This window comes from Seriola dumerili, unplaced genomic scaffold (genome assembly GCF_002260705.1).
Source record: "Seriola dumerili isolate Sdu_G_001 unplaced genomic scaffold, Sdu_1.0 BDQW01000097.1, whole genome shotgun sequence".
NCBI lineage: Eukaryota > Metazoa > Chordata > Actinopteri > Carangiformes > Carangidae > Seriola > Seriola dumerili.
In genome coordinates, this window is record NW_019174352.1 from 101,801 (window position 1) to 125,933 (window position 24,133).

A 24,133-nucleotide genomic window follows, 5' to 3' on the forward strand; every position below is an offset into this window, starting at 1 on the left:
GCATGAAACAGGTCTTGGCAATTCCCCTGAAGCCTCGACAAAAAGAAAAAGAAAAGAAAAAGAAAACAAAGGGAGAAAAAAGAAGGACAGGTTGGTGCTAGAACCAATCCATGGTGCTGAATTTAGAGTTTGGTGAGTTCAGGGGTGAGGAGGAGGAGGAGGAGGAGGCAGAGGAGGAGGAGAAGGAGGAGGAGGAGAAAGTTGGGGTGGGGGGGGTGGGTGGGGGGAGAGAACTCCCACTCAAACCGAGAAATGCCACCCTCTGTTTTCAGCTGGCTTGGAGAGGAGAAAGGAGAAAACAAGGTTAATGACCAAGCTTGGCCCCTCACAGGAGTGTCAGGGGTCTCCCGGCGTGGTGGGAAAGGGCAGCGGGACGCTGTTCACACCATCCTCTCGGTGGGCTCTTCGTAGCTCTGGCTAGCACTTCCCAGCTTCTCTGTGGGAGTTGCAGGTGAGAGAGGAGGAGAGTGGGCCCAGAGCTGCCATTATCCTCTCTCAGCAGGAGATGAAACCATCAGGCAGCTCCACCGGCCTGCCATCATCCTGCCTACACAGTCTACGACACAAATGCAGAACTCTTCCTCCTACTCCTGTCCTGCTTTCCGCTCAGGCCCACTCGTTCTGCCGCCTCCTACCTGATGATGCCTCCACCTCTCTGGGGTGTAGAGCCAAGAAGTCTCCCTGGTGGCAACCCTTCAAACCTCCAAGCTTCGAGCATAGAAGCCACCCTGATCAGCACTGAGGCCCCAACTGGAGCTGTGACATATTGTGTGATGAAGTAAAACAAAAAAAAACTCTCCTCTTAATAAAATGTTTTTTTCTTTGAGTCCGCTCCTAATGATCAGACATCAGAAAAAAAATAAATAAAAAAATCACAGTCAGACGCTCAATGTGTGGCTCACTTCAGGCTTCACCATCCTCTTCTTATTCCCAGCCCTCACACACATACACACTGTGGCTGATCGCACAGCGAAGGAGCACACATGCATAGAGAGAGAGGGAGAGACAGAAAAATGGGGGAAAACACATAGGGTAATCTGCTTGGCTGCTTTTTTTTTTGTTTGTCCTGTGGTGCTGGAGAGCAGCAATGCAGTCTCCTGCCTTATGCACGCACACACTGTATGCAAGCACACACACACACACTTTCTGACAGCAATTGCGCACACACAGATAATGAAAATAAACAAGTGAATTGATTAATTTGTCCTCTTCTATTCCCCCTCTCCCTCTCAGTCCGCCTGTAGGTCTTTAATCCACTGCGTCCATAAGTAGTTTATCCTCTGCGCGGGTTGCCTTCAGGTTGCCTGCTTGATGAAATAACATCCATCTATATGATCCTGTTATGGGTTGTTCTGTCCTCTTCAGCATCTCCTGCTTGTCTCCATGTTTCCCTATGGAGCGCCGGCTGACGCACAGCCTGCCTGCCTGCTGTCTTGGTCTTACAATCTCTTCTCCTCCTATGGCTGAATCGCTCTGGCTCTCTCTCTCTCTCTCTCTCTCTCTCTCCCCTGCTCTCTCTGTGTGTATGTCTACCTCTCTCTCTCAGAAAATCTGCTCATTAGAGAGGACTGTTCCAATGCAGCCAACCAACCAACCAACCCCCCCCCTCCTGCTCAATAGCACACTCCAGCTCTTAAAGAGACACACACTCCACACAGAGACAAGCTTCTCTCTTCCTCCCTCACCTGTAGCTTTTATCATTTACTCAGCCTTTGTCTGTCTTTCTGCGTCTCGCCTCAGTCTCCTGCTTGTCAGCCTGATCTAAGAGTCTAAAGATGACTGCAGTGGTAGTAACACGTACACCGATCAGCCGTAACGTTAAAACCACCTGCCTAATATTATAAACGTCCCCCCTTGTGTCGCTGAGACAAGCTCTGACCTGCCAAGGAACGGACTCTGAAGGTCTCCTGTGGTATCAGGCACCAAAGACGTTTTCATCAGATCCTTTAAGTCCCGTGGGCGGCCATCTGCCTCGACCGGTTCCTCAAACCTTTCCTGAAATATTTTTGCATCGTGGCAGGGCGCAAGACGCCACCGCCACCAGGGAACACCATTGCTATTAAAGGGCTGTACTTCGTCTGCAATGATATTTAGGTAGGTGGTACTTGTCAAAGTAACATCCACACGAATAGCAGGACCTAAAGTTTCCCAGCAGAACATTATCCAGAGCATCACACCACCTCCACCGGCTTACCTTCCTCCCTGGAGTGCATCCTGCAGCCATCTCTTCCCCAGGTAAACGACACCACGCTCACACCCAGCTGTCCAAATAAAGGAGAAGAAAACAGACCAGGCCAGCTTCTTCCATCCATGGCTTCATGGTCCGGTTCTGATGTTCACGGACCGGGGATCAGCATGGGCACACGGGCAACCTCACAGTGTTCTGACATCTTTGTGTCATAGCCAGCATTAAAAGTTTTTTTCGATTTGTGCTACAGTAGCTCTTCTGTAAGACTGGACCACACAGGCCAGCCTTTGCTCCCCACGCACATCAATGATAAATGAGAAAAAATGTATATAATCTATTTTAACTAATAACACACAAATCATTGTATTCTTCTTGTCCATATCGAGTGCATCATTCGTAAGGGTTCACAGTGCAGGTTGAAAGAACCAGGGTTTCCACTAGTGTATACTGGTGGAAACTATACTGGGCCGAAGCATTGGGGTAGGTTGGGTTGGACACCCAGATATAGTGGTTATAAAGCTCCTCAGCGACATCGGTCTCGGGGTCAAAGACACCCAGCCAAAGAGCACCCCATCCTCGGAAACAATGTTGGTCATTGAGCATACAGGCGGCCCGGGCCTCTCTGTGGCCATCTCTGCTCCCCGCAAACAAATCCAGCCCCTGGGCCTGACAAGTTTTCTGGCAGAAACCTTGCATCAACAAAATTAATTGGAGTCAGGAGTTGGCAAACTTGGAGTCAAATCAATGAAACTGTATTGTAGGTGTGGGTTAGAGCTACTTTGACCTTCACAAACCTCTCAAACATTTTGAGTTTGCTATTCATAAGAAGCATTTGCTGATGAGAATCATGCCTCGCGAAAAAGAGATCTCAGAAGAGCTACAATCGAGAATTGCTGATCTGCATAAAGCTGGAGGGTTACAAAATCATCTCAGAGAGTTTAAATATTCATCAGTCCACAGTTAGACAAACTGTATATAAATGGAGATGATTTAGTGCTGAGGCTACTCTCCCAACAAGTGGGCGCCCAGCTGATGCCAAAGGCACAACGCAGGATGCTTAATGAGGTTTAAAAGAAAAAAGTCCAGAGCAGCTAAAAGCAGGAATCATTGGAGCTGGTTCACATCTCTGCTCATGAGTCATGGTGCCTGAAACATGGTGTCCGTGGCAGGACAGTACGGAGGAAGCTGCTGCTCTCCAACACATGAAGTTTTGTCGAAAAGCAGTTTGTCACTTCACAACTCTCCAGGGAAAATGTTTTGTGGGCTCTTGAAACTAAGGTTGAATTATTTCGGAAGAACACACAACACATCCTGTGGCGTAAACGGCACTGCATACCAACGGTGAAACATGGTGGAGGGATCATCATGATTTCGGGAAACTTTGGGGCCTGAACAGCTCATCATCAAGGGGAAAATGAATTCCTAAGTTCAGCAAAGTATCTTTCAGGATAATGACAGGGTGGCTGCTCACCTGCTGAAGCTCAGTAAAAGTTGGCTGTTCTAGCAGGACAATAATCCTAAAACATCATGGCCAAAAAATTAATTATTAATTAAGTTTTACATTATTTTGCTGGCAGTTTTCCCCAATTTTGGGTCTTTACACTAAACTAAACTAAACAAAAATAATCTAAGCTAAGCTAGGCCAAGCTAACTGGCTGCCTGCTTTAGCCTCACCATACAGCCATGAGAGCAGTATCAATCTTCTCATCTAACACTTGCCAAGAGAGCGCTTAAGCATATTTCTAAAAGTGTATAACTATTCCCTTAAAGAGTAATAATCACTAAACTTCAGTATTATATAAACAGTCATTTCATCATACTATCAACCAATTTTGGTCCCAGTTCACTATCCCAGTATAATCTTCTCTCCAACAGCAGTTCTATGCCTTTTTCTAAAGAAAATGGATGACTGACAAAGGCAGCTGAATAGTAACCCTCTGCAACCAAAGGCTATGGAGATTTCGTTTAACATGCAGAGGTTGTCCCTGTTACACTGCATAGTCCACAGAGCTCATTCTCTACAGTGTTTGCAGAAACAGTATCTTTCAGTAGGAGTTAGTAGTTCCACTTAAAACTGCAAGAAACCAGGGCATTGTTTCTGAACACAAATACATATTGCAAACACAGGAGCTTGAGATTATACTGGAGTCTATTATCATAATTAATGGCATGTTACCAAGTTATCTTTCCGTTATTAGCATGGAAGAGTCGGAAGACATTTGAGGAAATCTGGCTGGTTATGATGGTCTGTATGCAGTGCTGATGGCGAGGGAGAAACAGCACTAAGATCTTCTCATTGATTAGCTGATAAAGATAGTAACAGAAATATGATCCTTGAGGGGAAACCCAAACTAAAGTGTCAAATTGATTTCCTCACATCATTGTTTACTTACAGTATGCAGTTATTAGGGAAAGAAATCCGTTCCTGTTGTCTGTAAAAAAAAATTAATGATTGAAAGCACCGCTGACAACGTGATTCAGATTTTAAAATATAAACTGCAGTCTGTTACTGGTGGCCGTTTATGAGCTTTGGCTTTGCAGCTGAAGTTTGCAATTTGCAGTCGAAGCACAATACAGCTAGAAGTTAAGGTGTTTAATTGTTGCTGAATTACTTCAATCCAAAAAGCAATACGTTGTTTTGTTCCATGGCTGTGACTGTCACATTTGGCAGTTGATACTTTGACTTGTGGTTTGTGCTGCGTTTCAGGAGCAAATGTCTCCACAAAGGGGCAAGCCACGGTTGTGTTATCAACATTAAATATTGTGTTCCCATATGCCACCCGTTTCATTCCAGTGTAAGTTGCCAACTGGGTGCAGAAGTTTGTAATGTTCTGGGAAGTTATCACAGCGGTAACTATACTCACTGAGCAACTTTACATTAAGAACACAAAGGGAGGTTCTACTGAGAAGAACCCGACCCTGTTCTGCATTAGAACCTCTACTGTCAGCATTGTTCCTGAGGGAGTGGGTCACACATGTTGTACTTACTCTAATTAAAAGTAGGCTACGCTCCATTTAGTTGTGCTGGCATGCCATTTGTTTCGTAGCGTAGCAGCAAGGGTGGGGAAGGCGTTTTTAAATGGAAGCCGCTCATGGGGCCGATACTATGATGCTGAATCTCTGTCAGCTGAGTATCAGGCAGGAGCAGGTGTTAGAGATGCTTTTCAATGTTGGCAAAGAGAGTAAAGTATCTTTCCATTTAGATTCAGCCATGACAAACTATGCGAAATACGTATTTATTTGACAGTATTGCTCGCTGATGTCGATGCTGGTACACGTAGTATTTTTGTTTACTTGTCGGCACTTTAATTTTCCTGACGTGGACGACAGGACAAGAAAATTTAAATAAGAAATGAAACAACAGGTGATAGAAATGATACTAAGTCACCTGTAAACCACTCCTCTGTCTCTTCCCTTCTGACTGTAACCTCTCCTTCCTCCTCACATCACGAAGTGCCTCTCTCTCTCTCTCTCTCTCTCTCTCTCTCTCTCTCTCTCCATGTCCTCCTTTTCCTGTTCAGCTCCTCCCTGCAGCTGTCCTGTTGCTGTTGTTGTCCTTGTCCTTCTGTCTGCCAGTGTCTGGGAGAGCTAAGCCAATTCCAGCCCAGATTACAGTAATAAAATCACTGTGAGGCTGGGGATTAAGGCTTAGGCTTCTAAACACACTGGTAGTAGAGAGAGAGAGAGAGAGAGAGAGAGAGAGAGAGAGAGAGAGATAGAGAGAGAGAGAGAGGGAGGGGGGGGTGGAGGAGGCAGATAGAGAGAAGGTGAGCAGGTGAATAAGAGGCCAGGTGGGGGTTGGCACAGTTAGTGTGATTTCCTGACCACAACAGAAGGATTAGGATTTAGAAGTTAGTAACACGAGTGTGCGCGCTCACAAATCCATGACATAATGTGAAAAGAATCAATTAGAGTTACGCCAGCTCTGACAAAATCGTGCATAATGATTACTGGGTCATTATATTGTAAAGAGCAGGGCACAGGTTTAATTAAATAGATGTATCAGGGACCATACACGTCTCAATTAAAAAATTTAACTCGCACATAAAAATTGTTTTTAAAAAATTGTAGCGTTTCTGACGGCTATAATTTATCAATTCAGTGCGTGTCTGTGTATCTCATTAAAGCAAGACTATGTGACTTTTGCTGAGCAGCGGCAACAGCAGCCTCTGCAGCCACATGAGGTAATGACAGAGCGCCGTCACATTTAAATTCTGTTGGGCTCAGAGTCTTCTCATATAATCTCAGTCAGACCCACCATCGGGGGTCGAAAGGGTAGAGATGACTCCGGCCGAGGGGAGTGATATCGCGAAAAGAGAAAACCCAGCTTTATTCGCATGACATCACTCAGTGGAAACAGATTTGTGATTGTGTTTTGTCGACTTTTCTATAAGAAAAAAAAGAAAAAAAAGAACATACATACATGGGAGGGAGGATTGTCGTTGTCGTTTCCCACAGAGAAGATGGCTGACAGAGCAGCTAGTCAATATCAGCTGCTCATACAAGAAGATAACGACGCTGAAGGTTTTCCTTAATCCAGATTAATACTGAAAAATCTTTGTTGATTTAAAGGGATCGTCCTGAGGAGGCACAAGGACAGTTCGGACCAGAGGTATTAGCAAAACAGAGAACATAGAAACTTAAGAAGACATGGGAAAGCCGAACAGTGTGTTTAGCTATCCAATTTATTTCTAGGATTGAAGATGTGGTGCTGTGGCAGCAAGAGAGGGTCAGGCAGGGATAGCTGTAGCCAGTGAAGAGCGAGATGTAGGAGAGGAAGAGGAGGAAGAGGACGGCAGCCAACACGCAGCAGTGGAAGAGCCAGCGAGGTCGGAAGCAACAGGTGAGATAAACAGCAAACCCAGAGACAGAGCTGTGTAATGTTCAGTTATTTATCTGTGACCATGGTGGTGCTGATGCCGGATGTGGGAGTGGATGAGGGGCCCAGTTTGGAAGACTTTGCCCCCCCCCCCCCCCCCCCCCCCCCCCCCCCCCCGTCCTGTGCAAACCAGCAACTGTGTTGTCCACCCATGTCAGCATAGAGCTAATCTGATAACAGTGACCGGAAACAGCCGAACCCACAGCAGTTGTGTGCTAAACTGTAGCTGCCAGCAGCTACATTTACACCGGCTGAGGAAAGGAGGCCGTTACCCAACAGGTGAATTTGTTCCACTGATGTCACACTCCACTTCTGCACACGCTGAGGGAAAAAAGTCTGGTGACTGCTCGATGTAGCTTAGCTTCGTTGATAACACACATTGTTGCTGATGTCTGGTAATAAAGTTCTAACAGTCAAGTAAAAGCAAAATGTCTTTCTATTTGTAGTGGTGCATTGTGACTGATGTTTACCTTACTAAGGACTACGGATGTAAATTATAATTTTTGCTACAACCTGGCATGTTTACATTGTGTATTTTGTACTGATGTTCATTAACATGCATTGTCCCTATCAAATAAATAAAATAAATAAATAAATAAAAGAAAAATGTGCTTACTCTCAGTTAAAATTTCCCTTTTTCCCTTTTATCTGTTAGGCAGCCTTATCTAGCAGCTCCCTGTGTTTGCTCACCATCTGGTCTTTCTGTACAGTGTGTGACATCTCCAAGCAATCAATAAGGGTGCTCCTCTGGGTGGTCAATTATAACGTAAGGGTGGCTTTGAATTGTGTTCCCTCAAGATCAAAAGACTGTGCACCACCAACCAAAACTAATGAGACACACACACACACATATATATATATATATATATATATATACACGTTTCTGTCTCCTCTTCCCTCTCTCAAACACACACACAACTAACGTATCTGTGACGATTAGACACTACGTGCCCTCACGTCAGCAGTGCACCCAAAAAAATCTCTCCTCTTTAGTTATTTATAAAGTCTTTTTTTGTCCCGGAGTTAAAATAAAAAAAAAAGGGGGTCGCGGGAAAAAAAAGGAGGGGGATGAGGGGGCCGTGAAGGAGGGTTAAGTGAACAAGAGGAAGGCAGGCTCATTCTCATCCATCTCTTCTTCTCCTCTATTATTCATCAGCCTCTTCTCATCCCTCGTACAGCATGCTGATGGAGGATAAAATAGGTCACAGAGGGATAGGCTGGTGCTCGCACAGTGACTGATGTCTTGCCTGACATACTGTGCACTCGCCCCCTCCTACTTCCCTGCATCCCTCGCTCCTCTTCCTCTCCCTTTTACTTCCCTGCTGCTGCCGCCACCGTCGTGTCATCCCATCTTTCTCACCTGCTCGCTCTCTCTCTTCCCCCGTCACTGCTTCTCCCTGCTCTCCATCCCCTCACATCCCTCCCGTCTTTTGATGATTCCTGAATTCTGTCATTCCTCATCTCAGCTCACGGTCTTCTCTCTTTCTCTCTCCCCAGTCTCCTTCTTGCTTGTTATAGAGGAGTAAAACTCAGACAAAGGAAATGTGTTGCCGCTAACTATCTGCAGGGAGCACACCGAACAAATATGGATCTTGCTATAGGAGGGGAAAGAAGGACCCGGTAAGCCAAAGTTGTGGGAGAAAACAACTTAGCTGGCACGAGTATAGAGCAGGAAAGTTCAATCAGAGGGAAAGAAAAGACAGAGGCATGTTTTTATATGAGCAGTATTACTTGGTGTACTAGTCTCTGAGCTGTCATAGCTCACTCTCCACCTGTGAGACTGACTGCACTAACAAAGGCGTCCACTAGATGGGGACAAATCCTATTCAACTATACACACACATACAAGGTACAGGATGGATATTGGAAGTGCTGAAAATTAGATTTCAGAAATATTTGCACCGTAAACAAAATGTAGTTTGATCATTTATTTATTTCATTTAACTTGTTAATGACTTTTGTTATTCTGATGGAGTTTCTGAGCTGTCCTCATCATGATAGGTTTGTTATGTTTGTTGTTCGCTGGACTGCAAGAGGAGGGTCATGAATGTCCATGGTTGACTGACTGACTGACTGAATGATGAAGTTACATCATCGGTCGGCCGAGCGTTGGACTCTTCCCATTGGCCATTGCTCTTTCAAAATGATTAGGTGCAAACTGTTTCCATTACGTTATCAGGGAGTTTGACTTGTTTCAACATGTTTTACCCACAATGGGCTTTAAAGCTGCACTAATGAATCCTCGATGGAGAGTTTTAGGCGTCTTTCATTTTAATGTTTTGGTTTTCTGGCATCCAACTGTTTTGGTTCACTCTCTCACCAACCTAACTTCCAGCAGCAGCAGACAGCTGTTTGATAAATCCACAGTATCCTACCTGCCTCACGACATACAGCAGTTTTTGTGGAGCAGTGTTTCAAGCACAAACATATTTATCTCAGGAGTCGTTGGAGACTAGAACAGAGCTAAAGTAGAAACATGACTCCAAGTGAATGCTAATGTTGCTCCATATCTGCTGGATGTGTAGGCCTTAACTGTAGCTAATGTTTGCTAACATGGTAACTATTACAACTTTAGAAAGAGATCATCTGTCAGCGTAGTGTTTACAGTTTCTTCTGATGTATGCTTTACGACTCTGGTCTCAAAACTGACAGTGGTTTTTGGCTTTTTTGAAAAAAGTCTCTAAACTGAGCGACAAATGAGCAACTTATACAAACTGTTTACACTAATTCATTGTGAAAGCGCAACGGCCAATGGAGAAACTCCAACTCAGTCACGTGGTATTCAGCTGACCAGTGGTGGAACTGTGATCACTCAACTTTATCACTCAGTCAGTCACAGACATTCACAATTATAGGGCCGGCCCCGCTGCTGCGGTCCAGCCAAAAATATCAGCATTAAATATCATATTATCAGAGCAGTCAATGTTGTCAATGAGTTATTTTATTAAAAATGAAAACCGTTGAGCTTGAAAAACCTTAATAACCATAATGCACAGGTAGACCTACACATTAAAAAAATTGAATAAAGGCAAATTTCATTTGATCAGTTGGAGGATAGTTAAATATTTTTTGTTTTGTTTTGAAATTTCACCTTTACTGAATTATTTGCAGTACTGTTACAAAAATATTTTACACACACACACACACACACACACACACACACACACACACACAAACAGTTTGGCATATTCCACTACTGGTCTTCATAGAAGACTTTAGCCATGGCGAGGGCAACCTTGGCGACCTTTTTGTCCTTGGCGTCGGCGCCCATGTTTGCTCGTGCCAGTCCTATCCAGTACTGCTCTGTGCGGATCTGGTAATCCGTCACATTCTCCCCCTCCTGCACCGCTGGGTGCTCTTCTTCATCTGGAAACACACAGAGAGGTTAAAGGTGCTTGTTCAAAATATCACGGTCAGATTTAATGAGAACAGCTGCAATCCAGCTGTTTTTCTGCCAAATCTGATGGCACAGAGACTGGTGAGTAGAAGCTGCCAGTGGGCTGGTTTGTTTACAAAAACCAGATTCATTTGTGTTACATTGCTGCAAACATCTGTTAGAGGAACACAGACAAACACACAGCTACAACTAAAGCTCATATGACTGACAGACAGGCAGACAACACAGACAACCTTTTGTATGTGCATCATAGAAAATACAACTTTCAAGGTTAGAATTTACCAGGCTGTTGGTTGTTGCAGTGTTTCTGGAGCTTCACACACATTAGAGAGTAAAAGTCAGGATTATAGCTCCAACCAATACTGTGTTTCTGAGGCAGTTACCTCTGGAGTTTAAACATGTAATAGCCATATTTTAGGCAACTATTCATCTTTTAACATAATATTAATTAACAAAATATTTCATCGGGATCCCACATTTGGTTTTGATTACATATAAATGGGGATAATGGTGCACATTTTCACACCATCTCTCCTGGAAGGCATTCATAGTGTTGTGCTCCATTGTTCACGTGAAAAGTGACAGAAATAGACAGTAGAAAATAGACTGAAAAAAGCAAGTGTGAAGGAGCATGCGCTTATTTATTTTTTTTACCTCCACACAGCTGGGCTATCGTGGAGTGAAGTGGCTGTGAATGTTTAATGTCGAGCATATCCTTATCTGAACAGTGTTCTTGTTGCTCATTATGAATCACATGAAAAGGAAGAGAGATGAGTGTTAAGACAAAAAAGAGGCTGAATTAATCCCTTGCCTTCCTCATCCTCGCTTTCCTCTTCAGACTCCTCCTCCTCTTCCTCCCCTTCTGGTCCTTTCGCCTCCTCCTCCTCCTCCTCCTCCTCATCCTCTGACTCAGACTCTTCCAGCCACTCCTGTGTCTCTGTGGCGAAAGAATCATAAATCAAAATGAAACCTCACACTCTTCTCTCCCATCTTATCATCACTCAGCACACACTGGCTGCTTTAAGCGACCTGCTGAGGTGACGCTGATTAAATCTCAGATCATTTTTGTTTGCATGTGTAACCTCAGTGTCTGACTCACTTGGATCCATTTCAACCAGAGTCTCCCACCGGTCCATCTTGTGGAGGTCCAGGCAGTAGAAGTCGTTCAGGGTGAACTGGCGGTCCCCGACCTCAAACATCCCCCCATATAGGTAGAGCTTGCCCTGACGCACCGTTGCCATGGCACTGGACCTTGGGCAGGGCTCCACCAGGGGAGCGGAGGCTGAACCTGAAGAGATAAAGACCTACATGTGAGGACATGTGAATTTTAAATTAGTTTAGTGTGTATGTGTGTGAGTATGTGTGTGTGTGTGTGTTTGTGTGTAATCTTGCCATCATCATCCTCCTCCTCCTCCTCCTCCTCTTCCTCATCCTCCTCCTCCTCCTCCTGAGCTCCAGGGATCACTTCCTTGATGGTCATCACTGTGCCGTCCTCGGTGACGATTTCCTTGATGACCTCAGTGAGGTCCTTGAGGTCACCCCCCTCCCCCTCCTTCCCCGCTCCCTCCCCCTCTGCTCCACCCTTCTTCCCCCTTCGTCGTTTCTTCTTCTCCGTCTTGTTTCCCTGAGCAGACACGCAGAAACAAACAATTAACAACCACAGACAGATGTTGGAGCGGTTCGGCATCACTTCACTTTGTAATGATTTGGTCACACGCCAGAGACGCCAGGCAGAACAATACTTGACAAATGTAGGTGAATAGGTATCATCGAGAGTAAGTGAGGAGGATGGATGAATGGAGCAATTCTCAAATGTCTGCTGCAGCTTATTCCATTCAATCCAAGAGCCAAGAGTTTGTATTTTTGATAAGATTAATTGATAAAGCGTCTCAATCCACAAGCTGGCAGGATTTCCCTCTGTTTCTAACAGGAAACAGATTCCACTGGCAAGAAAAAGCAAAGCATCAACCCAGCCTGAACGAATCTCGTCTGCTTCAGTTCCACTGGGGAGTTTTAGTGTAGACCGAGAATTGTAAACCGGAAATAATTGCGAAAATATATATATTTGACCAGCAAAAGCAGCTGAGAGAACGGTAGGATTCAGACTGTGTTTGATCAGTTGCACTGATGCAGATGATCCAATGACTCATTTTGTAACCAGTGAGCATGTGAAGACAAACAAAGGCAATGAGCCGTACAAAGAAATTAAGATGCACTTGCACAAAGCAACAGCATTCATGTGCTATTTTTCCACAAAGAGAGGACGATGCAGTTGGTGCTGGTGTGTGACTTCGCTGCGTAATTTTTACCCAAACACGTAAGTTCGTTGATTCACACTCGTGGCCTTGGAGCTTACCCTGAGCTGGCCGGGGAACCAGCGGTTCTTCACCGTGTCGTACAAGTACAGGTCGTTGTAGAAGTCGCCCTCCAACGTCTCCTCCTCTTCCTCATCACAAACCCCGCCAAACAACACTGCCCGCCCCGCTGGGCCCACCGCCAGGGAGAAACCAGAGCGAGGTGGGGGTTTGTTACCTGAGGGGCTAACCCTGGACCACGACCACTTCTCTGGAAGACAGAGAAACAGACCCGTCACGAAATACATCAGGAAGGACAGGAGCTGGATGATTTCTATGAATCTTTATCAGTTGTGAGTTATTTGTACCTTGGCCATCTTTACCCTCTCGCTTCAGAAGAAACATGTCAGAGTGGATGGTCCCCTTCTCTACGTCCTTCTTGACTCTCTAGATAAACACAAACATTAGTGTTAGATAGAGACCACGATATGAAAAATCAATATAATCAATATGGGGGAGGGACACATGCAGCTATCGCATCACTCACCACTTTAGAGTATCCCCCGTAGATGATGACACCCGTGCCGTCGGGTGTGGAGGTCATCTGACATGCAGAGCGTGGGCAGGGGGCGGAGCCTGATGGAGCCAGGCGTGACCAGGTGAAGGTGTCCAGGGAGAAAGAGTAGACGTCATTGTAATAGATAAAGTCCCTGGGGGGGTGGGGCAGGAGAGAAAAGAGCAGAAACTGAGAAAAAAGTAGAAAACCTGTTGCAGGAAGACAAACCAAAAAGATCTTCAAGCTCCATGAAGCAAGAACAGCAAGAGCTTAATAACAACAACACCAGTGCACCACTACACTGCACAAAGAATATTTCATCCGGATCTGTGATACTTTATACCAGCTGATGCCAAACGGACGAAAGAGGCCAAAGGGGCGGAGCTACAGAGTCAGGTGATACGCTGACATGCGCTCTGACATGAGAGGGAGGCAGGTTAGAGTTTAAGACAAGTCTCTTTTTTTGATACTTATATTAGGAGTCGCCTCAGACATTTTTAGTGCATAATTAAAGTAAAATAAGGGGCTTTAACCACAGATTAAACTACAATCATACTTACATACATTATAGTTTTTATATGTTTGTTTGCTTCATGTAAATTGTCCTTGTCCTTCGCTTGGGTGCTTAAAATCAAAGTTTCTTGCTGCATCAAAATTAACATTATTTTCAAAGTTCACTTGTTAAAGATATCAAGACCGTGATAATGTCACACATTACCTGCTCACCATGATCACCATTAAACAGACCAGCTGTCCTTTATTATTATTCAGTAACTTCTGCCTACCTGGTGCTCTCATGGAAACCTCCAAACACCAGCAGCTGTCTCTTGCTGAGGACCATCCGGTGGCCGCTGCGACCCGACGGACCACCAGGCGCCCTGGAAACACACAACGGTCATTTGGTTATAAACATAAAGTGCACAACACCTCTCACCCATGGGACTAGTTTTACCTGATCAAGTTGAAATTTTATGAAGCTACTAAACTGCATATTACATTATATGATAAATTAAATTACTTAGGATGACCTAATAAATGTATTTTTCATATAATAGTAATAGTCACCCTCAGTTCCCTGTATTCATACATTCAATCTCCTGACCATTACTTCCATTTATCCAGCCTTACATTTATTATTACATCTGTTTTAATGACCGTGTGCACGCACTTGATGTTCTCCCAGGTGTGTGTCGCCAGGTGGAGCACCCAGAGGTCCTTGTAGTGGTAGAACTGTTCCCCATTTGGAGAGGCAAACTCTCCCCCAAACACCCACAGCTGGCCCCCACCCTGGGGAACTACCACCGCCTGAGGGGAGGAGAACAAAGGAGGGAGGGAAGGAGCGAGACAAAGGGGAGGAAGAGGACTGCGTAAACAGAGTGAGATAAGGAGCTCTGATGTCCTCAGATTTAACTGGCTTTCTTGCAACATGATGACATTGCTGATATGTTTCAGTTTCCTCTGATCTGAGCTACAGCAGTCTGCCCCCTTGTGGCTTAAATGACGACTCACATCATTGATCACATTCACATTCAAAAAGGCCTCCCAATGGAAATGTCACCTGCTATTGTGAATCAAATGCTTTCAAATAGGTGGAAATGTGGCATTTGCTGGCAGCGGTTCTAAATCAGATAAAGAAATCACTGTGGTGTTTAAAGGTGAGCTGATAAATTACCAAAACAAACTCAAGGATCCACTTTATGGGCTCACCTGGTGAGAGCAGCGTGGTGGAGGAGGGTTGGGGATCTCTGATTTAACCCAACTGTTCTTCTTGATGTTGTAGAAATACAAATCGTTGTACAGATAAGTCTGCAAAAAAGGAAACAACATGTTTTTACATTGGGAATTTTATTCAGGAGAATTTCTCCTGGAACATGCTGACCAAACTGGGAAAAGGATGAAACATTTGCATCATAGCTCATGAGCTTTACTTCATACACAGTTTGTACATTGGGGATGATTGTGAAACTGTGCTGGTGTGTTTAATATAAAACGAAACTCTGGTTAGTGATTGTTTACGGCGACAACAAAGATTGCTTCCGCTTTATAGAAGTTGCCGTTACTAGGGCTAAATGACCTGATAGACTAATGACCTCATTCAGTGTTTTTCAAAGGACATATTTGGAAAGTCAGCATTAAAAGTGAAAAATGTCACAACTGACAAACGTAGAGAAGCGTGTTTTTGACTACCTTCTTTCCATTGAACAACTCTCCTCCAAACAGGATGAGTTCATCTTTCTCAGGATGGGCAGAGAAAGACGCATTCAATCTGAAACGCAAGAAGAGACATGATTCATGTATAATGTTACAATCTCCCCTGTAAAAGCTTTTTAGCCACACTATCTTTGTGGCCCCAAGGAGAATCATAGACTGAAATATCTCAACAACTATTAGACTGATTGCCTTGACATCCTGATTAGGCGCGGTGATCCCCTGACTTTTCCTCTTGTACCGCCATGACGTTGACATTTGTTGTTTTAAGTTAAATAAAAAAAAACTATTGGATGGATTGCCATGAAATTTGATACACAATCTTTTTAGTGATCCCCTGAACATCCATGTTTTAACTTTAATATCTTTCCATCAGCCTACTTTGTGTTTAGTGCTAAACCTGTTCGGGATGTGTGGGAAAACTCATGATACTCTTCTACAACTCCAAGGCAGACTGGTTTGGTAAATCTTTTCAGCTTCTCCTCTCTGGATAGAGATTTAGATTTCCACAGGATAAGACATAACTTTGTCTCTCATGCCATCAAAATGTTAAATGTTCATTAACCATTAATAACTGGGATGATCATGGATAAGTGACACATTTCCCAAAAGGGAGACTAAAGCAGAAGCTGAAGAAAGCGCAGCTCTTTTACCTTGGTGACGGAGGAGGACATGTTGTCTCTACAACCTGGGTCTTCTTTGCATCCAGATTCTGAAACTCTGCAATTAAAGCCTCCAGATCCTCCTAGAGATAGGAGAAGGAAGGAAGGAAGGAAGGAAGGAAGGAAGGAAGGAAGGAAGCAAGCAAGGAAGGAAGGAAACATTAGAAGGACAAAAACAGAAGTTGCACTAATTCATATTGAGAGATGAATTTTAATGAGCACCTTTAGTAAACGCTGTAGTGAACTGAATAGCTAGCTACCCAGAGAGCTAACACTAGTTTTCACAACATGTTAACGGCCGTTTATGAATATGAACGACAAGCTACAATGCTAAACATTAGCTCCTCTTCGTGACATATGAAAAGGACGAACCGTTAGTCCATGTTCAACGTTACCTCTTCTCGTTTGGACCTCTTTGAAACCTTTTTCTCCATTTTAGCAGCTGTCTTCTCTGCGCCCTTCACCTTCTTCTCTTTCTTGCCTTTTTTGCCCATTTCGGTTGTGATGAAGTGACTGTTATTTTTTTTAATTCCTTGTTTTTTTTAATCAGTTATTTGACTCAATTCAGTGCCGCATGGAAATCCAAACAAACTCGCATGCCGACGCTTTTCCTCTGACAAGCGACATTTACTTCCGGCAACAAACTTGGCGTAAGAACAGCGCGGAAATGCAACAGCGCCCTCTAGCGCGTCGGATGACACGGTGACGGTCAAAGCGAAGAGCAGCATACCACCACACCCTCTAAAATGATGATGCATGCAGGTCATTTTCTTACAGGTCTGATAGCAGCTTGCTGTGCCCTGAAAGATGTAAAAACACACACACACACACACACACAAACCTTTATGGTTGGATACTGAGCAGCTAGAAAAGTTTCGTACAAGTTAATATTTTTTTAAATGAGTGAAAAATTAAATGACAAAAAAAAGAAAATTTTGCCCTGTTAATATAACGTGGGACATATGCATGTATATATATATATATATATATATATATATGACTATACTCAGCACCTCTTTTTAGGTTTAATGGAGCCATTCTGCCACAAAGTCTACTTGTGTGATACCTATAGTGTATAATGTTTTTTTAGTTAGTGGTGGTGTTGTGCTTGGCTGCATCATATTGGGGAGTCTTTTCTATTATTCTGTCCCCCTCATTTACATAAATGGAAAGGACAAAAAAAATTAAAACAACTTTTGTAGTCCAGCAGAACAACACATGTAGCAATTACCTCAATAATAAACCGAAGGATGGATCTTGTCTTGTGGCTTTATGTGTGTTTGATTTGTGTTACTTGATAATAAAATGTATAAGGAAATGCATAGCTAATAAATGACCTTTTTAACCAAATTACATTTCATGTATCAATAAAATGTTACATTTAAACAAACAAACAAACAAATAAATTATGCAACATAACAAAAATATAGCAGCAAGTGACGCTAATGGTGCAGATGGTGATGGTGACGATTCTAATGATGATGATGAAGTTTTGGAGAGGTATTGTGTGTTTTTACACACTTCATGTCCCCATGTGCAGCGTGTTTGAAATGCACACGTGTGCATTTATCTTCAGTGTGTGTGGAATGTCACAGAGAGAAACCGACAGGTACTAATGAGCAATAAAGTCTTGACACCCTGATACAGCATTTTTTTGTAACTAAAGCCTCTCTGGCAGACCCTGCACACACACACACACACACACACACACACACACACACGCACACACACACAGCAGTGATCCATCCTGTTTATTGTAGTTTGAGATCTAACATTTGTCAGTTTTCAATTAAAATATAATGTTTGTTTTTTTGGAAGATGCTTTGGGTCAGGGAAACCCTTTTTTCCAATGATAAATTGAGCACTCTTTAAAAATGGATGACAGTTCACATTACGGCCAGAAGAGGGCAGCTGTGTGTTTCTCTGAACCCAGTCATCCAAAACCTTCACAGAAGACTTGAGCAATAGCATTACAGCAGCACAACCACCCCCAGCTCTATTGTGTATTTTATCCCTTGATAATTAGAGGTTGAGAAATATTTTAGTGTCTGACACTGGAAGAGATAAAATATCCAACTAAGCTGACACCTAGATATTGAGTAATGATCCTTTCTTTTCCAAAGGAATATTACCCAGAATTAAATGTGCTGCTCGAATTATTGCTCAAGGTGGCTGATATAAATTGCTTTCACAATACAAGTGAGGATTTATGAATCTCCTTTGAGTGGATCGGTCCTCTCAGGTTAAATGGCAGCGTTATCCCTCATCTCCATCACTTGTAATTATTTCATATCTATTCACAACAATAAAAAAATGGAGGGGACAATGTTCAGAACTGCCACATGAATCCGTCAGAGCTGTAGGTATCGGCTCATTCCAGCCATCTGTCAGCATATTGTGATATTAATTTTCCTTTCCCAGCATCTACAAATACTCACAAAAGGTTATACACGCATGTACACACACACGCTTGTATCAGATGACCACACACACACACACACACACACACACACACACACACACACCAATACCGCACATGACTGCTGCTCTGCCCACCACTCACTCCTGACTGCTATCCTTTGTTGCTTGTCTGAGGCGCCCCAGGGCGTGTGTGTGTGTGTGTGTGTGTGTGTGTGTGTATGTGTGTGTGTGTGTGTGTGTGTGTGTGTGTGTGTGTGTGTGTGTGTGTGTGTGTGTGTGTGTGTGTGTGTGTGTGTGTGTGCGTGTGTGTGCATTTGATTTGCATGTGAGTAACGGACACAATGTGATACGTGATGATTGATATGTGATTGATTTGAGCTTCCCTGCGTGTGCCTGCATGTGTCTTTATATAGTAAAAGATGCAGAGAGCGAGAGCAATTTATTTGGAGGGAACATTTAGCAAAGAGCCTGAAGGACCATCATGTTCTCCACCTCAGGGCATTACAGGGCAGTCACGCATTACATCACAAGTTCTCCTCTTGTCCTATTAAAGTGCTGTCAAGCAGTTAATCAACATGATGTACAACAAATTCACATTGTACTTATGTTTAAAATAAGACTCCCCAGTTGTTTCACAGTGTAACGTCTCAGTGTACTCACACATTAAAGCATAAACCAAATAAATGATAAATATTTTTTAAAGGGAATCACATATTGAAATATGTTCAGAAAGTTCGTCCCAAAGCTGTTGTAGAAGTTCCCACAAATGTGTTACACTATCCCAAACCATCACAGATTGTTCCAACACCGCCTTTTTACAGACAGAGGGTTTGTAATCCAACAACCTGCAGGAATTGTTTGCATTAACTTTCCGGGCTTCGTTTACTTCCATTGTCGCCAGGAAGCTGGAAGTTAACCACTTTCAATTCCACTATCCAAACCCTTTATCCATATAGGGTCGCGGAGGGGCTGGAGCACAACCCCAGGTGACACCGGGCCGTGCTGCCCCTGGAAGTTTCTGACATTTCTATTAAATTTAAATGATTTTTTTTACCGTGAGCCATTTTACCACTTACCTTTGTAATATTTAAGGTTCTTCTCTCGGATTTAACTGCTGAAATTTCAATAAAAATGGTAAAAAAAAATTAGGATGCTCCAAAACTTATGAGCGGTGGTGTACACCCCCACCCCCACCCACCACCCCCCCGCCTGAGACCCAGACCCACTGAAATGTTTGACTGGGGTCATGTGGTGATCCATGAGACAGACGCCTACAAGCAATTATGCGAGATCCATTTCCATGCCGTAAAGGCAAAGATCAGATCAGCAGACAGGGGAACACATGGCAGACATTCATTCAACAAGCATCTGATGGTTGAAAATACCATGTTCGAAATGACTGACTGTCTCATATGGCGGTGGGTGTTTGCATCAGGTGCAGGTGTTGCTTTTGTGAGCAGGGTAATAACTACTCACTGCAGCAGGTCGTTTTTAGCTGGATGCCTGTCAGTGACTGTTTATGTATAAGGGACATTTAGATAAAGTGACATCCCCCGTATTGAATAGAAACTTACAGGAGACTGGAGAAGAAGAGACAGACGGCAGGGAAGAAAAGTTTTCTCTGGCCTCACTGACTTAGCTTGATATGACTTGGTTTGGATTGACTTGATTTTATTTTTGCCTTGGCTTGATGCGATTTGGATTGACTTGAAATAGAGTTTATTTTATCTTGTGTGATTTAGCTTGACTTGACGTGATGTGACTTTGTGTGACTTTACTTGATCTGACGTTACTTTATGTGACGTGTCTTGAATTGGTATGATGGATGGATGGATGGATGGGGGATTTGCTTTGGCTTTTGCTTGGCATGGCCTAGGCTGACATGACTCACCATCTGATTCACGATCATTTAACCCACCCTGACAACACAGGTACTTTTCATGCTCAGGTCAGTGAGCCAAAAGGGAACATGGACATCTTCTCTGAACAAATGTTGTTTACTCTAATGAAGACATAAGGACAGATGGCTGCCTTGCACTCGTGCCCCTCTGCTTGAACACACACACACACACACACACACAGGTTGAAATGCTCTTGTGACTCAGCATCGTTGCGTCAATACTGCCCTCAGCACCGTGCCTTCTGCCTGTTAGCCTGGGCGTCTGGTCGTGACTGATGCTGGAGGGAGAGAATAAAGGACAGGGGTGATGAGATGAGCACCTGAATAGATAGGAAATTACCCAGGCTGTGATGATAAAGGCTTTTTAAACAGACACTGTTGTTGCTGCTGCATACACATGAACTAAAACCATCACGGAAAACTGATACCATTCTGTTGCTCAGAAACAAAGCCACCGATCTGTATACAAGCAAATCACATCCACTTATATCACTGTTCTTGTGAAAACTTTTCCATTTATTTCTAACTCTTACCCTGTGACTAACCTAATCCCAAATCAAATAAAAGTCAATTTTATTCTTAGCCCCCAGTGTTAACCAACTGAATCCCTACACAAACAAAACGTGCTGTTACAGCCGGAGTTACGGGCTAAAACAATTTCTTGGTGAACAGCAGTCGGGTGCAGTGACTTCCCAGAGTCTTTCCACCACAGCGAGGAAGCCACACAACCACTGGAGACACCGTGCAAGAAGTGCTAGCGCATAAGTGCATAAACCCCTCATTACGAAGATGAATGCACTGACAGTTCAGCGGTGTAAAAAAGCACAGGCACTGGTCCGCAGAGACGTGGAACAAAAATGATGGTCGGATGAGTCATCCTTCACCCCATTCTCAACAAGTGGGCGCTGAGTGCATGTGCGGCGCTCACCAGGAGGACGGCACAGGCCTGAATGCTCAACCCTGCTGGAATGATTTGAATCCACTCGTCCCCTCAGAGGGTAAGGTCACTGCAAATCAATATGAAATGGTTCTGACTCATCACCCACCTGATAGGATTTTTTTCACCTCAGGATACCTGGCTAAAGATGTTTGCTTTGACTTATTCTAATCTCTACAGACTGAACACTTACTGTGGCGTGAATCCCAGTCCTGATTATATGGTAATTCATAAGATTATCATGTGAAACATTCAGAATTAAGCAATAGAGATACAAGAATTCACATTCAACATTCCTTCATCCTCTTTTCACCCATCATCTCTGCTCCAATTAGTTTAATCTGGCCACGCCTAATGATTCACACACTAATGACTGTTTAGTCACTAATGTATGAAGCTGATCTACACCTCCTCATCTCCCATGCTTTCTTTACTCTCTTTTCTCAGACTCCATTTTCTATGTTGTTTTCTTTGTCCTCCTCAGGCCTCCTTGTCTTGTGCTTATCATAAAATAAGAAAATAAGAAAATAAGAAAAAGTCATTGTGTTTTGATATTGACAAGTGATGCAGTTTTCAAATTTGTGAGAATCATAATTTCCAGAAGTTTTGTGAAATATCCAACCTGCTGCAAGACAAATACAAACAAAATGCAGAGGTGGTGCATGTGTGTGTGTGTGTGTGTGTGTGTGTGTGTGTGTGTGTGTGTGTCACGCCTTCTTCCTCTGTCCTCCTTTAAACCTCACACACAATAGAGAAAGACAAACGCAAGTAAACAGGGAGCGTTTGATCCCAGTGCACCTCCCCATGTCTATGTGTTTGTGTGTGATGTACATCGCTACGTGTGGATGTTTCAGTCTCTGTGTGTGTGTGTGTGTGTGTTTGTGTGTGTGTGTGTGTGTGTGCCTGTTTATGCTGGGAAGGGAAAATCAGAGCTCACACCTGTCAGTGTTCCCTGTAGTGTGGACACAGACTGTTTGTTCTGCTGCAGCCGCTGGTTTCCTCTCACACAGACTTTATCAGCAGCAGCAGAGTGTGGGAAAAATAAGAAATATACAGTAAAGAGGAATGAAAAGGAGGTGGCATTGTGATTCGATCTGTTCTGTGTAGCTGTCAGGAATCTATGTCTGTGTTAGTTAGAAGAATATGGTGAGCTGCTAGAGAAACTGAACATCTGACTCATGGAATATGACAGAAAACTATGGATGTAGATTTGTTTCAATACTATTTGTGTGAACAGACAATCCACGCGTAAATGTGTGTGACCACCAGGTTCTTCAGTCTTTCACAGATATGTGGTCCTGAGCTCTGACGCAGGTCAGTGCTCCCCGACAAGGTGGAAGTACATGCCAACATCTTCCTCTAGCTGCATCGGTGAGCTTGAATCTGCAGTCCTGGACGGTGCGTCTTCTTTGACGAGGTTCTTCCCGGGGGACACGTTCCACCCTGTACGTGAAGCTGAGTGTCGTAAATCTGAATCTAAGAATTCGAGGGGGCAAGTCATCGCAGACTCGAGCTGCTCACACACCCAGGTGCCTTATCCACCGTGTGAGCTCGGTAACATGTGGTGTGAACTCTCCCACGTAGTTTACCAAGCCCAACCATCTTCTTGCGTCAGCCGCATCTTTGGGCGTGATTGCCTTGAGTCTGCTCCTGTGTCCATGATTTGACTTAGGAATGTGCCCTGATCTACAGTAAATTACCATCTGTCATTGAGCATCAGCCCCTCCTTTTGGAGCCGCTCCAACGCCTGACGAAGCAAAGACAAGAATGTAGCATCTCTGTCAGCCTTTTCTGAAAGTGCTCAGGTGCCGACAACATCCCGAATGGCAATCTGTGAAAACGGTATCTCCCGAAAGGCGTGATGAACATGGTCAGTGGGGCTGATTCTGTTTGCAGGGGCGCCTGCCAGAAACCATCTGTGGCATTGAGTTTTGTAAAAACGGTTGTTCCTGCGAGCTTGGCCAGGGGTTTCCATCAACAGCATCAACAGGAAGTATGTGTCTTTTTCTGGCAGATGTTCCCGTTTAAGTTAGATCAGTGCAGATCCTGATCTTTTGCTTGGGCTTGGGTACCACACGATGTACCGTCCCTGCACATCATTATGTGCGCTCTTTGATAGGCACAATCACTGCCACTGTCTTCATCCACTGGAGTCCCTCTTTCACTTTGTCAGTCCACAGTAGCGGTATACAATGTGGAAGCAACAAAGCGAGAAGTCTGGGCTCCCTCCTTCAGATTAATTCTGTATTCCCCCTGCAGGCGCCCGAGGCCTGTGAAGGGTTGTTGGGGTAAAGTCGTCTGATGCCAGCTCCTGAATACTGTCAACTGGGCACAGTAACTGCAGTGCCTTGATTGCTGGCAGGCCAAGCAGGGGAGTAGGAACTAACTTTTGTATTACAAACACAAGTTCCTTTGTTGTCTGGTCCTTGTTTTCTATGATGCCATTAAACTGTCTGCCTACCTTTAGAGGGTTGTTGCTCGCTCTGCATGGTCCCTTTGTGGCTCTGGCGATCTCCTGCGGACACTTCCCCCGTTCCTGGGTTGCATTCACTCTATCTGATCGACAAACAGCTGCGTCATGGCGTTTTTATGTGGCATTACCGGCACTCTGCTTCAGTTGTTGACCCTTGCATTGTGCATTTTTTCCTGCCGGACTTTCTCCGTGAAACTTTTTCTTGCATTTCACCATAT

The 24,133-nt window shown here is 44.0% G+C and overlaps 1 protein-coding gene across 1 annotated transcript; it reads right to left on the reverse strand.

Moving 5' to 3' along the window:
• Positions 1-10,204: 10,204 nt before the first annotated feature.
• On the reverse strand, positions 10,205-16,783 carry klhdc4 (kelch domain containing 4). The gene is made up of 13 exons (XM_022746255.1): positions 16,580-16,783; positions 16,176-16,267; positions 15,502-15,580; positions 15,022-15,120; positions 14,483-14,619; positions 14,100-14,192; positions 13,306-13,468; positions 13,127-13,205; positions 12,821-13,029; positions 11,857-12,088; positions 11,564-11,752; positions 11,276-11,401; positions 10,205-10,433 (listed from the first exon to the last, which is right to left on the reverse strand). The coding sequence occupies exons 1-13, from the start codon at positions 16,676-16,678 to the stop codon at positions 10,261-10,263; spliced, it is 1,770 nt and encodes a 589-aa protein (XP_022601976.1). The 5' UTR covers positions 16,679-16,783; the 3' UTR covers positions 10,205-10,260.
• Positions 16,784-24,133: the final 7,350 nt, after the last annotated feature.

What these genes read in the sequence shown, in the direction of transcription:
- klhdc4 (XM_022746255.1), bottom strand. Translation starts at nt 16,678, where the DNA reads ATGGGCAAAAAAGGCAAGAAAGAGAAGAAGGTGAAGGGCGCAGAGAAG. An exon ending in CACCACGCTGCTCTCACCAG is followed by an intron (nt 14,620 to 15,021) that starts GTGAGCCCATAA and finishes TCCTCCCCTCAG; the next exon opens with GCGGTGGTAGTTCCCCAGGG. An exon ending in AGAGGGTAAAGATGGCCAAG is followed by an intron (nt 13,030 to 13,126) that starts GTACAAATAACT and finishes TCTGTCTTCCAG; the next exon opens with AGAAGTGGTCGTGGTCCAGG.